This window comes from Branchiostoma floridae, chromosome 17 (genome assembly GCF_000003815.2).
Source record: "Branchiostoma floridae strain S238N-H82 chromosome 17, Bfl_VNyyK, whole genome shotgun sequence".
Taxonomy (NCBI): Eukaryota; Metazoa; Chordata; class Leptocardii; order Amphioxiformes; family Branchiostomatidae; genus Branchiostoma; species Branchiostoma floridae.
This window is the reverse complement of record NC_049995.1, coordinates 13443804-13457715: the sequence shown is the minus strand read 5'-3', so window position 1 is coordinate 13457715 and position 13912 is coordinate 13443804. Positions and strand designations below refer to the sequence as shown.

General features: G+C 40.7%; 2 protein-coding genes across 3 annotated transcripts; both read right to left on the bottom strand.

Annotated features, from left to right (window-relative positions):
• Nucleotides 1-1412: 1412 nt before the first annotated feature.
• Nucleotides 1413-8308, bottom strand: LOC118404782. 2 transcript variants are annotated; one of them, XM_035804120.1, is made up of 8 exons: nt 8184-8308; nt 5494-5634; nt 4806-4913; nt 4017-4118; nt 3482-3601; nt 2836-2946; nt 2436-2460; nt 1413-2105 (listed from the first exon to the last, which is right to left on the bottom strand). In XM_035804120.1, exons 1-8 carry the CDS (start codon nt 8260-8262, stop codon nt 2087-2089), a joined length of 705 nt encoding a protein of 234 aa, XP_035660013.1. In that variant the 5' UTR covers nt 8263-8308; the 3' UTR covers nt 1413-2086. The 2 variants fall into 2 exon arrangements, with proteins under 2 accessions (XP_035660013.1, XP_035660014.1); XM_035804121.1 differs by lacking the exon at nt 2436-2460.
• A 1374-nt stretch (nt 8309-9682) lies between these two features.
• On the bottom strand, nt 9683-13597 carry LOC118404309. Its single transcript, XM_035803377.1, has 7 exons — nt 13522-13597; nt 12836-12895; nt 12422-12523; nt 11744-11944; nt 11019-11129; nt 10428-10538; nt 9683-10118 (listed from the first exon to the last, which is right to left on the bottom strand). Exons 1-7 carry the CDS (start codon nt 13595-13597, stop codon nt 10093-10095), a joined length of 687 nt encoding a protein of 228 aa, XP_035659270.1. The 3' UTR covers nt 9683-10092.
• Between the last annotated feature and the right edge of the window lie 315 nt (nt 13598-13912).

The window sequence follows — 13912 nt, the reverse complement described above, 5'->3', positions numbered from 1 at the left end:
AAATACCTACCGCATAAACGAACGGAAGGCACAAACACTCAAACACAGCCACGCCCGCCTCCCTTCACGTCAAATACTGTAAATGCAGAAACTTTCGCGGTGCTTTAATGTTCGCGGTGGCTGCTTCACCGTGAACTTAAAACCACCGCGAACAGTTTTCCATGGCAGTAAGAGACAACAGAGCATGGTGCTACCGCGAAATTAAAACCACTGCGAAAAGTCCATTTTCCCGCTACTGCGAAATTAAATCTCCGCGAACTTAAATACATTTACAGTAGGTCATTTTGAAGACGCGTGGATCAGGTTTCATCCTATAGATCTGTGATAGGTCGTTGCTATGACGAAGTGTGGATCGGGTTTCATCCCATAGAGCTGTGATACGCTGTTGCTATGGAACGCGTTGATCGGGGGGATTTGCCAAAAGCCCCGGTTTGACGGGCTGGCAGTCAGTTGACCGTGCAATACATTTGAATGCCCTTTGACCCAGAGGTCATGAATAGAGCTTGTGCTTTCAGTCAGTGGCAGCGGCAAAAGAATATGATAATATATGTCGGGGGGGGGGGGGAATCAAGCTGAAACCCTTGTGATTTTTTTTGCCAATAGAAATTTAATAAACCTAGCTAATCCACCGTCAATTTGGCCCAGAAAATGCAGGAAATTGTGTTTCAAGGGGACCAGATTCTAAATTTTCCCAAACCTCGCGTATAGTGCTGGACATTGTGTAAATGTATTGGGGAGCGTTGGCGTTGCCTACAAAAACCTTTTTCACCGATTAAGCCGGCAAAATTTGCCCCTCAAAATACAGAAAATAGCGTTTCCAATCGAAACCATACCCATAGACATCTTACATCATAAGATGTAGCAGAAATGTAACTTACTGGTGATATTAATGACGGCAGCTATCAGGCACGAACAGTGGGTGTTATGCAATATTAGATCATTATGGGCTGATCTAGCCGCTATTTTATAACTTACCTAGAGAAACATATTGACATAATGTAAATATAATTTCACAAGTTTTTGCCATGCCGTGTAACAGTCAGAGTTATGTACTGGTACTCCGTACTCCTATGTTTGTATGAACATGACTTAACAATATATGTTGATAGATTTATTAGTTAGTCAATGTAATCTGTATCTCTGTTATATTTTACCTCCCTCATGACCTCAATGAAAAGCGGCCTGCTGGCCGAGCAGGCCGCTTTGAGCTTCTAATGAATAAATAAATGTTCAAACAAACTAAAATATGATAGAATGGTAGAATGTTTTATGTCTTTAATTCTAAAAAAGTCTTTCCTCCTTAAAAGCCTTTTAAGTTTAACGCTTAGCCTAGTTCTTATATACTAGACATTAATGGCAATATAAGAAAGAATACTTTTATGTCTTCTTTTGATAAATAAAACACGAACGGACATTTGAAGCATGTGAAGTTTATTCATCTGTTTTACAATGTCTTTTGAAAAGTGTAGCTCAATTTTATTGTAATAGCTAATGGGTACATATCATTCTAGTACAACGCACTACCAAAACAATGATACATACATACATATATTTACAACAGTGGCTTTATATTTAACACGAAGGTACGACCGTGTAAAAATGTATGCTATGATAGAATGAACGTGCTGGTAAAAATTTTAACTTAGAAAATATACAGGGGCACTTAGGGACTATATAGTGTATATAAACGCTGGAGCGAACTACATTCCGGATGGTACCCAGACTCCAGTGGAGGAGACCAGATCAACCTCTGACAGTGGGAGATTGTGTGATGATCATGGGTGATAGATCTAAAGGCCCCCTTTCCACCAAACGGCGATCGCGCTGAGCTCTCACTGCGACCTAAATAGGATATGCCTAACCTTTGCTTTCATACTGGGTATATCATACAAAACGTAAAAGTGGGACTGAGAAGACAACACAACACGCAAAGTGTAAAAAGATTCGTTTCTTTGCTATAGAATTCTTTGAGCGATGTTGCAAACTTTAGGTCGCAGAGAGAGCGCGGCGATATTACTGCATCGATATATCTATGGATGTTGACTTCGTTTCTTCGTCTCTTTTCCTTCGTCACCTTCTTGTCTCACTAATACTGAGCTTTCATGCTGTAGGAAAAACAATATTGAAAAATGGTTAAATTTGTGATACATGTATGCTTGCAATTTTTGTCTACTATATCAACATTTCATCAGATTAGAGTGACAATAGTTTGTACTAATTGTTGCGAGCTAAGAAAAAGAATCACCATGATATCTTTTGATAACCAAAAAGAATTTAAACATAGCCGGATTCTGTCTGAAGCTAGGTAAGCACAAAAATTATGCAGCTACAAAATTTCATTTTACTTCGTGATTTTCAATCTCTACAGATACGATTTAAAGTGTACAAGTGCCAAAACAAGCAGGTTTGAAATTCCACATGATGTTTGTGCTTACCTGACATCATTTGTACCCTCACCAACTGTAAAAACAACAACATAGAATTATCAATTACATGGTCAAATTTTAAAACAAAGTTGCCAATTCGTATGACGGGTCCTTCGGTGTAATATATTATTATTAACCAGCTGCTACCGCGCCGCGTGCCTGTGGGCATTGGCGAAAGTTGTTGGGGAGGGTGGGGGGGGGGGGGGGGGGACCGGTTTTGTGTGTGCTGGGGTCATAAAAACCTTCCCGGTTAAAAATCGCGAATAGCCCATTCTTGTTACAGACCTAGCTACCCCAACAACTTTCGCCAATGAGTACAGATAGCTAGGAATATGGATGAGGTTATATAATGTATTAAACGCTATCACACAGTACTACAGATGAAGACTATATGCATGCATTGCTTTACCTTTGGCGATTCTGTTCTTCCCGGTCAGAGCGCGTGTGGTATACCAGATGATGTTTGCCGTCATCAGACCCGTGAAGATGGAGCCAACGATAATACCGGGCCACTGGTAACCTGGAAAGTACGAGTTACAAACTGTATTGGTGGTATGGAACATCAGATAGCTGTATAGAATAGACACTTGTTACTTTTTTTTCTGTCTGTACCATTACAATTAGCCTTAGGGCATGAATTTGCAAATAAATAAATATAAACTATATTCTTAACTTAAATGTTCATCTGTGTTGGTAGAAGTCATTATTGAAATAGTTAAACTGTAATATCCAACACAAAAATTGGACTGAACAGCACCAGTCTTTGTCAAGGAATGAACAATCCACTGCTGTCGTGACGTCACGTTATGTAGATAGAACACGTGACTCAGTTAGCAGAGACGGTGGGCGCCATAGACTTCCTGCAACCTATGATCCACTGCTTACTGATCCACGTGTTCTATCTGCATAATCTGACGTCACGACAGCAGTGGATTGTTCATTCCTTGACAAAGACTGGAGCTGATCAGTCGAAAATTTGGGTGAGTCCAATTTTTGTGTTGGATATTACAGTTTAACTATTTCAATAAAAACTATATTTTTGTTTCTAGCCTTACCTTCCGCGACGCTGAGTGCAGAGATGCAGGTCCCAGCGATGGCAGGCATCAGCCCGACGGTGCAGAGCAGAGACAGAGTTCCCTGCGGCATGCCGTATCCGTTTGTTGGAGTACATTCACCTGTCAAATACAAGTCAAAGTTTAGTGTACATTATTCTTAAGACAACAAGCTCTATAGGATTGGCTATAGTTGCATTAGTCTAAAATATCTACTTCTAAAGGATGGACTTAAGGCCAAAGTAAGTACACTCTACACGTGGCAGATTCTAAGCTGTACAATTTATTTTATACAAGGCACAGTGATGTGTTATATTCAACATATGACTCAATTGCAAGTGACAAGTGACAATCCCTGCATGGTATACATAGAAAAAAACATATTAAAGAGCGTCCATAACCGTTAACGTATACATTTCTCCCATGATAGTAAAAACATTCTCATCCTATACTAAACGTACACTGTTGTATAAGTTTATAACAATTGTTGTACAATAAACAAGTTTATCTTACATAATAATTAGGTTCCGACACTTACCGATGTACTGCCTGGCCTTAAACCCGGAAAATGCCGCGAAGAAACTCAGAACAGCACAGACGGTAGACTGGACCATGATGACGGTGAACCCACCCTGCTGATCTAAAACAGATAAAACGGAAATAAGAATGGTTAACGAATGAATTAATGAAGACCTTAATTGTACATACATACCCACTGGGTTGAGTACAAGTCGCAACAAAACAACAATTGGCAGATACATGAAATATATACAGTATCTACCAACACAAAACCCTGTTGTACTAAGTGAATTCGAATTCTTCTCGCTTCTTTGTTATACTGAAAATGTAGGAACAGATATTCTTCACAATCAAAGGTTTATCTAAATTCATATTGATGGAATTTTCATCTAACAGTGACTTCTTTTCAAACGTAATAAAGCTAAAAAAAAACATAAATAGAATCCTCCCCTGCAGTACCGTAACTTGCCGCTAAGAGGCCCATCATCGAACTTGACCTTTCTTTTTCCAACCTCTACCTTTTCACCAAATATCATGCAAAACCATCCGCAACTCGAGTTATGCTGTCCGCAAACACACGAATACACACACTTGGCCCGTTGCAGTGCCGACGGAAAGTGCTACGCCAACCATTTTCGAACTCGACCTTCCTTCCGCAACCGCTACTATAGCTAAAATTCCATATATCATGAAAATTCATTCTCAGTTATATGCTGTTGACCTACATATAGAGAAACAACATCTTGCCATATCCGAAAATATAACCTTCTTGGTGAAGGTAATAAATCCTAAAGATAACTTTACTTACTGGATCCGTTGTTAGGTGAGATCGGGGCCAAAATCATGGGGACCGCGCAAAGCAGCATATTGATGATAGGACCAATAATGGCCACGTATTTCACAGCGGTGAAGTTCACTGCAAGAGAAGTTATGTAATTATTCATCAATTTATCTATTGTTTTCATTACTTGATTCACTAATTATTAAAGGCCGTCCCTTAAGTTGTTTATCAACTGATTTCCGAGGGATCCTGGATCAATTTACAACAAATCATGATCAATGAACATGAGCTTACAATTCACACCACATAAATCGTAAATAGTCGAACATAGTAATAAATAATCTAACAACTCCAAACAAGTTAAAAGTGCGTGAGTGTGTGCGTGTGTGTGTGTGTGTAGGTGTTTGTGTATATATGTGTGTGTGTTTTTGTGTGTATGTGTGTGTGTCTGTGTTTGTGTGTGTGTGTGTGTGTGTGTGTGTGTGCATGTGTGTGTGTGTGTCTGTGTTTGTGTGTGTGTGTGTCTGTCTGTGTATGTGTGTGTGTTTGTGTGTCTTTGTGTGTGTCTGTATTTGTATGTGTCTATGTGTGTGTGTGTTGCTTCTGTGTGTGTGTGTGTGTGTGTATGTGTGTGTGTGTGCGTGTGTGTGTGTGTGCGTGCGTGCGTGCGTGTGTGTGCGTGCGTGTGTGTCTGTGTCACAGTGTGTGTACTTACTGCTTGCATCAGCCACCAGCATGGTCAACATCAGGATGGTAGCCCAGATGGAAATGGCCTCAAACGTCAGCACAACTTCGTACCGAATGTCAGTCACCGGTGCAGCGGTGGGGGCTGCAGTCGTTTGTGCCGACGTTGTGCCTGCAAAGATATATAAACAAATATTAGTAGATGAACAATAAAAACCAGACACGGGGCCGAGACCGTTTGCAAGACGACTTGTCTTTACGTGAGTCTCGTGTCTCTAGGTCACGTGCTCAGAGTAAGTGAATCAAATCCTGACGAAGGTCGACGGATGTGCCACCGGAAATTAGAGGTAAGCAATTTGTTCGTGTTGAATGAGACTTACATAAACAATTGGAATTTTACCATGTTATATTGATAAACAAGAAACAACAATAACGATGTAGCATTGAGAAAAATGTACCTATTGAAAAAATGTACCTATCATGCTTTTATATTGATTAGGGACATCTTGCTGCAGTTTCTGATGCCCGAAGACTATTTAATACTATATGTCAAACCATTTACATCCTTATCATTTTCCTGCGAACTTCGCCAATATTGCCAATCAATCTTTATAATTTCTATCGAGGTAGGTGCTTGACAATATCACTCCGTTAGTACGTCAACATTGGCTGTTTGTGTCGGAATGTGTCCCCTTTGTTATGACGAGAAACCGGATATTTTCTGAGACAAATACACGCAAGCTATCAAGTTACAAGGAACGGGCGTGTCTTTGTCTATAAGGTCGCGCTCTGCGGGTCACTAAAAGGGTATAGGTGGGGTCACACATGCGTATATATTCAAGTCCGTTTGAGGTGCGTATAATGCTCTTAGTCTCTACCAGGCTCCACAGAAAAATAGTATAAATTGGACAAATACAGATAAATAACAAGCCAGATGAGTTAGCTGACCGAAAAGTATAGTTAGCGACCCAGCTAACTCGTCGGACATGTTACCTGTTTACGTTTGTCCAATTTCTATTATTTTTCCAACGACCTGTGGAGCCTGGTGGAGGCAAATACTCCCATGCGCGCCTCATACGGACTTAAATATATACGCAGGTGTGACCACACCTTATTATGAGCTGAGCCCTGAATTGCGTAGGTAACCCACTGGTAAATATACATTGTATTTGTATTTGTCTGACAGTTCCCCTTTGCCCTACTGACGGTTTTGAATGGCCGCAAATATTTATGTAGAAACGTAGCTGCAGTTTTACTTTTTCTTTATGTTCAGTCGAGAGTTCAACAAAGAAAATACACATATTACTAGAAGTAGTATATTTTTAAAGCATATCTTGTATATGCTTGCCTCATATTTATAGACCATACATGCTAATGATCATATCTTTAAGTGTAAGTCTATGTAAAAAGTGAGTGGGTTTTGCGGACGTGTCTTCACCTACCTATATGTACTTGTTGCTATGTCGTTATGTATTTTTACTTCATGCTAATCCTTAGAACAAGCAGTTTATGATCGTTTATAGCAACAGTTGTTTTCCGAGTGCGCTATTCTGAGCAATCAAATCCAGCTTATGTAAGATTGTAAACACTGAAACGTTTTGTAAGTACATTTGACACCTTATTTACCAACCTGCCTTACTGTTTTGGATACGGTTAGCGACTGTTTGAGCGGTAACCTTACCTATGTATCTATGAATTGTCTTGTTGATTTTGTGAGTGTTGCTAGACTAGACAGTCTCCATTAATTTTGTTCTCGCATTTTCAAAAACAATTGGGGCGAAACAACTTTCGCCGCAAGCCATTTTGTGTCAGACGACTGAATTGTCTGAAACACCGTATCTGAAAACTGTTAGTACCTGTTTAAGGAAGGGTATTTTTCCCTACCTTCTTATGGCTTTTATACGGTTCCATGACTATAATTTCACCCGTTCCTGATGTTAAAATTGCATACTGACGCTGATTACGATTAACTATATGTTATCAAGGCATCCAAGGACCGAGTGTCTATTTCATAAGATATTCAATTCCCCACATACACCTGGAATAATTGTCGGCCTTCAAATACCTTTGAGGTAAATGTTGGCAGTCAACAGAGGCTGTGTTAAAACTTAAATCAAAGCTTGAACTGATTACGTTATGACATGAGTGATTCTTCTTTGATACGTTAATTCAACGTCGTGATCTTCGTCGCCTGACATTTTTATTTCCTGTGATTTTCACAAAGGCTGAAACCAAAGAGGCTGATCTCCTTGCCCAAACAGAACCGAATGAAGACGAGAATCTACGGCAATCTTCTCTGTCACAAGACAATTTGATTTCGTACGACTGTGCTGCGAGTGCCTTTAAGGACACGGTCCCAAAGGTCGCGGTCGTCGTACGCTTGCTAACTTCCGGTGTGTTTTGGGGACAACCTAGACTCTACCAGGCTTCGTGGATCGGTGGTCTAATTGTCGAAATTGGACAAATAGAATCTATAGTACGCTAGGGGAGTTAGCCGGCCAGAAGAGTACGTTTCCTCACCACGAATAAGGATAATGATTCTACCGATCCACGGAGCCTGGTAGAGGCTAGGGACAACCATGCATGTTTCCTTCAAAGTGTTCTTTACCTTATGGTTGGTTCTGTCACGGCCTGCTTGAACATCCTATGGCATCAAAATCGTGCGACGACCGCACGCCCCAATTTGCTGTGGTAAACTTATCGTACGAAGATTTCACTTACCGATAGAGAGCAGTTGTATCAGCACCACCAGAGCTGCTGTTGCAAGAAGTCGGCGGGTAGAACGAAACGCGGTGGCCATTTTTGCTCGTCTTCTCTGGGTCAGTAGTCCTGTTTATCACGAAGCTCTATCGTAGGTTCCTTCAGCAGTGGGTGATTTCACCTGTCTGTGTACTGTAATAGTTTGGCTGGTTCTTATATACTTACCGCACACACGACCGGTCGGACGTTTAACACTCAAAAACAGCACGCCGATGAGTCACCAAGCCACGCCCCCTCCGTTCTCTTCACGTCCAAAACGTCACTTTGACGGACGGTTGCTATGGCGATTCGTTTCATCCTACCGGCCAGTGACAGGTTGTCGCTATGACGACGCGCGGATCGTGTTTCGCTAGATACCCAATGTCCATTCAGGTTGACAGTTTACCGTGCGATGGACCTTTGACCCAGTGAGATAACTGGATAGCGTTTGGGGTCAGAGTTTACCATAGAGGAAACACGTAACTGTTATGATATCTTTGATCTTTATCATCCACACATAATAGAAAAAGCGGGATCTTTCGTCTTCCACTGTTTTCGAAAAAGGAGTCGAACCCAATAACCCAGGCTCTAGAGTTAGCTTTTACTAGTTTTAGACTAGAGTAGACACTTGTGATATTGTATTTTACACTGTTTGAATCTTTTATGTTACCTGCAATTAGCCCACGGGCAAGAATTTGCAATAAACTTGAATTATATTGTATAATTACTTCTCTCTCTCTCATTGTAGCCAGCTGTAGGGACTAGAACGCAAGGGTCTGTATACAACAGCTTTTGACCTCAATGAGACATTACTAGTAACTGCCCCAGTCGTGGCATTGGGCTGTAAGGATATGGATCACGAGTTCCACTACTCTTTAGATAAACTTGTGCGGTGGATTCTTTATAAGGGAACGAGGTAAAGGTGCGCTCCCACCTCACTTGTGTCAAGCTTGCGTCACTGCGGGGTTCATTCACTGCGTCGCTATTTTGTTATTTTCTCCATTTTTTTAATAATTCAGATATTGCGTAATGCGTAAAATCATGACCTAAAAGACGACAAAATACACAAAAAGAAAGAAAAACCGTTCTTTGTCTCTGAAATTCGTTGTGTCATCTACGAAGCCCACAGTGCCGCACCGGTGCCCCAAGTGCAGTGAGATACTACCTTCAGAGGCTTGCCTCAATCACAGGTGAGTGAACAGATAAAATCAGTCATGCGATCACATCCGGTTGGACAGAATTCTTTAATGACAGGCGAAACTATACACACATTCACCGTTTGTATATCGGCATAAAAAAATGTGCTGTGCCCCCATTATGTCACTTATTGAATGACGCATTTTTCACCTAGCATTTGTGCCGGACAAACTCATTTGTATATTTCGTAAATCAAATAAATTTCATAAAGAATTGTATTTTGTAAGGTTTGAATGTTGTTTTAATTCATACATTCACACCATGGGTCATATTGCACTCAAATATTCGAAGAGTATCTAATACTTTATTCAGTCATTTATTTATTTATCGATTCACAGAATGAGATATGAGAGAGTACATCATTTGCAAGGCCGATAACCCCAGCGTACAGTTAAAAACAAGCTATAAGAAATAATCGAATAAAACGTAATAACTTAAAACATTCTAATGGATGACAGCAATTACAATATAACAGCAAAAACAAAACAACAGTAATGGAATGTATTCACCCAGGTGGTGAGTGAATACACTAAAGATTGAATAATTGTTGGAGATTATTTCTTCAACTTAACAAAACTCTAACATGTTCATCTCGTAAAGTTACAGTACTATATATAAGTAGACTCTGAATGAAAACCGGAAGCTTTTGTACACAAGACGGACACTGGTACTGGCGACTTGGTGTTCCGAAGGGCTAGGCGGTGATCTTAAAACTTTTGTCTGTGAAAACAAAAGCGTTCATTAAACTTGGTATCGTTGGAAAGGTCATGGGGCAGGACAAACTAGGTCAATGATACATGATGTGTTCAATGAAGCGAAAATTCCATTAGAAGAAACGAAACGTACATTTCTTACTTACTTTTCAATCCAAGACATACGCCGTGTTTAACTTTTTTTTCCTTCGTCAATATAAGGGATGGTTCAGGGTGCCCTTATGTTACTTTAATTTGTATGTCTACTCGTAGTTCGAAGTTTACTGTACGAAAGTATCTGTGATGTTTGTTGCTCGTATAAAGCGTCTATACTCACCGTTTGAGCCAGTGGTCTTACAACAGCACACACGACAGATGAACCAGATGAACACTGCAACAATGCCGACTGTACAGATGGCACCCAGGACAATACCGGCTGTTCCTGTTCCTGAATTGATTGATTATTAAAATGATGATACACATGTAAATACGGGTTATAACTGATATTCGCCTCCTTTGTAGCCTGGAATCCAGCCTTGTTGTCGTGCTTTAGTCGCTCTGTGTTGGCAGGAAGTGTACCTCCGGGAAGCGACTAAAGCACAACACGGCTGGATTCCAGGCTACCTCCTTGGTTCTATTGGCCAGTATATTCATCAACTTTGTTTCTGAAGAGGATCAGACAACAGGTTAATCATTCGATGAGTGAATCTTTCATGGAGCGGCTAAACTATATCATTTATTAGTTTGAAGAAAATGGTACAAATTAGAAAGTCCGATAAAATTACATAAAACATGCGAAAAACAGCCGGAGCCGAACCTCTGCTTGAAAAAAATACAGTTTTAACTTAAAAGTTACTAGCCTTTTATAACAGCTTCTGGCTAGTAAAGTAGCCTTGACTGTATGTATATATAACGATCAAAACCTTACCAGGTTCTACGTTGAAGGCAGCAGCGATGGTCCCGCCGAGTCCGACCATACAGCCAACACTGAACTGGAAACCCATCAGGAAACCAGGAATGTCTGGTTCATCGCCTGGAACTAAGCAGCACCCAAACATTTTATATAAGCGGAGAATATATTTTCCCTATTTCATTCAGATGCATCATTAACTGTCATTGCTATATAACTTCGAAATAAGTTGTATGTCTTCTAGAGATATGCAGAAGTAAGTGTTTGTTTTCACCCACAGTGCTAAATAACAACTATAAAATCCAAGGTTTTGCATAGAGAGGTCTAGCCTGGTATCCAGCCGTATCAAAACTCCCGGGTATCTTCTGTGGCGCTATATAATACGACTGGGTATCGTCTGAATGAAACACGGGTTTGTGTGCTGTTAACGATTTTTACCTTACCAACGTTTGTTTTCGCAGGGGTTTGTATGTTTCGGAAAGTGACACATTTTGGAATGAGGTGCGGTTTAAAATACAAAAGTAAGTCGTGTTTTAGTCTTAAGTGCTAAATAAAAACATTCAGAATCCAAGTTTATACATAAAGCTGTAAATGACACGGATTTGTGTAAAGTAAAGTTACCCGATTTTCGCCTAACCAACTTTTGTAGAGGTTTTTATTTGTTGGAAAGAGACATATTTTGCCATGAGGCAAGGTTTAATAAGATGCAACAAATCGTCGTTATAAAAAAAAAAAAAACTTACTACTGCTCGTCTTGGAACAACATTGGTGTAGTACAGAACCGGCTGCTAAGACGTTCAAGCCAGCTGCGATAGAAGCTTGGGTAACTATAAGGACGAACCCGCTGTTGGGCGGTACACACTGCACTATGATCACAACAACCGCCAACGCACATCCAACCAAAGGACCGATAATGCTTGCATACTTCATCACGGTGTAGGCTTCTGTAGAAAAAAGAAACATAAAGAAGGCAAACTTGATTTTAAAGTCGACTTTTCAACAAACCAAATGTCATTACAATCCATCCAGAGGTTCTAAAGTTATGCTGACCACAAATATCCGGAATACACACGCACACACATAGACACACACGCGTAGACACAAATACACCAAAAATAATACCTCCATTTTTCATGGAGGTAACAAGAGTTCGGGGCCTAATAAGGTCCGTTATGTTTTAAGAATAATTTTTTTTTTTTTTGTCTTTATTTTTGTCTAATCGTCTACGTTGGGTATTGCCGAATCTCAGACCGTAAGACAGACACAGAGAGATAGACAAGCAAAAAACTACACTCCATTGGGAGTGAAATAAGAATATTTCGTGTAGAAAAAGAAAACAGAAAGTGAACATAGAATATATGAGAATTCTTATACACAACCAAAATTGAGCTTACTTGCTGAAGAAAGTGAACATGACTTACGGCACTTGTCTGCCACTAGAATGGTAGTCATGACGATGATGGCACACAGTGAAATGCACTCAAACGCGATCACAATGCCCACTGTCGTGCCGATATATGGACCTAGAAATATGGCAAGACATGACCAAAGATTACAAATTTTTCCACATTTATTTCTCTTAAACAATGGCTCTATAACTGTATAGGGTGTTAAATTAGCTTTCAAGTTCTAGACATCATGACGGAGGCAAAACTAGAAGTTTCGTGTTTGAAGAAAACCACACCGAGATCATATTAAAGAACCCACCACACTTACCGACAAGAGTAGCCCTAGGTTCATCCCAATGTACCCAGCCCAAACCGTTACAAAATTGGTCTGTTATGCCCATGTCGGTTTACCGGTTATACAAAACAAACAAACAAAGAAACACTGACCTGTGTCTGGAGTTGTCGCCACAGTAGCTGGAAGTGTCGACTGGGCGGCGGTTGGGTGGACTGTAAAATGATAAACAATTCGCCTTTTTCAGCCGAAAAGTTGATTTTTGTGCTCGATATTAACCAACAAAATAGAAGACATAGCGCCCTCTGGCCAAACACGTAGAAACTGCACACCTACATTGGAGTTACGATCGGACCATATCACTGAATTGACTTGCACATAAAACCTGTGGCTGTGCACGGTCAATGAGTCACGTAACTCCATCAGGAGCAGCTGAACTCGCTAAAAACCGCCAGAGGCCGGAGAACATTCTTTTTCCAAATCTAGATCACTCTGGGACACCCTTTCCACTACAACCCACACTGCCACCCCTACTGTCACGTTCAAAGGAAATTAAAAATCAGATTTTAACCTCCTTGCTCGTTCAAAAGGAACTTCTGGGAGTACCTCGGTGACCCTTATGGATGTGGTTGCCCTGGCCTTGAACTCTTGCTGTAGACTATCGCTTCAAAAGCCAAGCCGTTCGCACTATTTCAGACCATCTAATCGTTATATATAATAGTTTTATGTACTTAGAATATTGTCCTGTCCAATAGCCATATTCCATTTGTATTGTGGTCTTGAACAAGTTTGTCGAAAGGTTCTGAATGTGTGCGTGTGTGACCGTGGGATTTATACTCACCGACAGAAGACATCAGCGTCAGTAGTACAACAAGAACGACCCCAAAGAAAGGCGTGCGAGTCGTCAGACCTGCCATCTTTTCTTGCCACTTGCAGCTGTCTCTAGAAAACGTCGTACTAGTATCGTCTCTTGTTCTTCCTACCACTGGGGTTCCCAGGAGTAAGTGTTGCAGTGTTGTTGTTGGGTATGACGCTATTCTATGCACCGTACTATGTACAGCACACACGACAAATATCTAGAGCAGCCGAGGACACTGAGCCATTCACAAACAACCGGCTGTTGGGAGCAAAGGTTAACCTTGGCGGCCTCGCGGTACACAAACAAGCCTGGTTAGTCAAGTTACTGGGGCTCCCATACGCAGCGGCTAAGTTTTTCAGCGTCCTTGCAATTG

Excerpts from the sequence above, each read along its gene's own strand:
- LOC118404782 (XM_035804120.1), bottom strand. The coding sequence starts at position 8,262 with ATGGCCACCGCGTTTCGTTCTACCCGCCGACTTCTTGCAACAGCAGCT. Across the intron at positions 4,914-5,493 it reads GCTGGTGGCTGATGCAAGCA|TGAACTTCACCGCTGTGAAA; the intron begins GTAAGTACACAC and ends CTTCTCTTGCAG. Across the intron at positions 4,119-4,805 it reads CTCACCTAACAACGGATCCA|ATCAGCAGGGTGGGTTCACC; the intron begins GTAAGTAAAGTT and ends TATCTGTTTTAG.
- LOC118404309 (XM_035803377.1), bottom strand. The coding sequence starts at position 13,597 with ATGGCAGGTCTGACGACTCGCACGCCTTTCTTTGGGGTCGTTCTTGTT. Across the intron at positions 12,524-12,835 it reads GGCGACAACTCCAGACACAG|GTCCATATATCGGCACGACA; the intron begins GTCAGTGTTTCT and ends CCATATTTCTAG. Across the intron at positions 10,539-11,018 it reads TGCCTTCAACGTAGAACCTG|GAACAGGAACAGCCGGTATT; the intron begins GTAAGGTTTTGA and ends CAATCAATTCAG.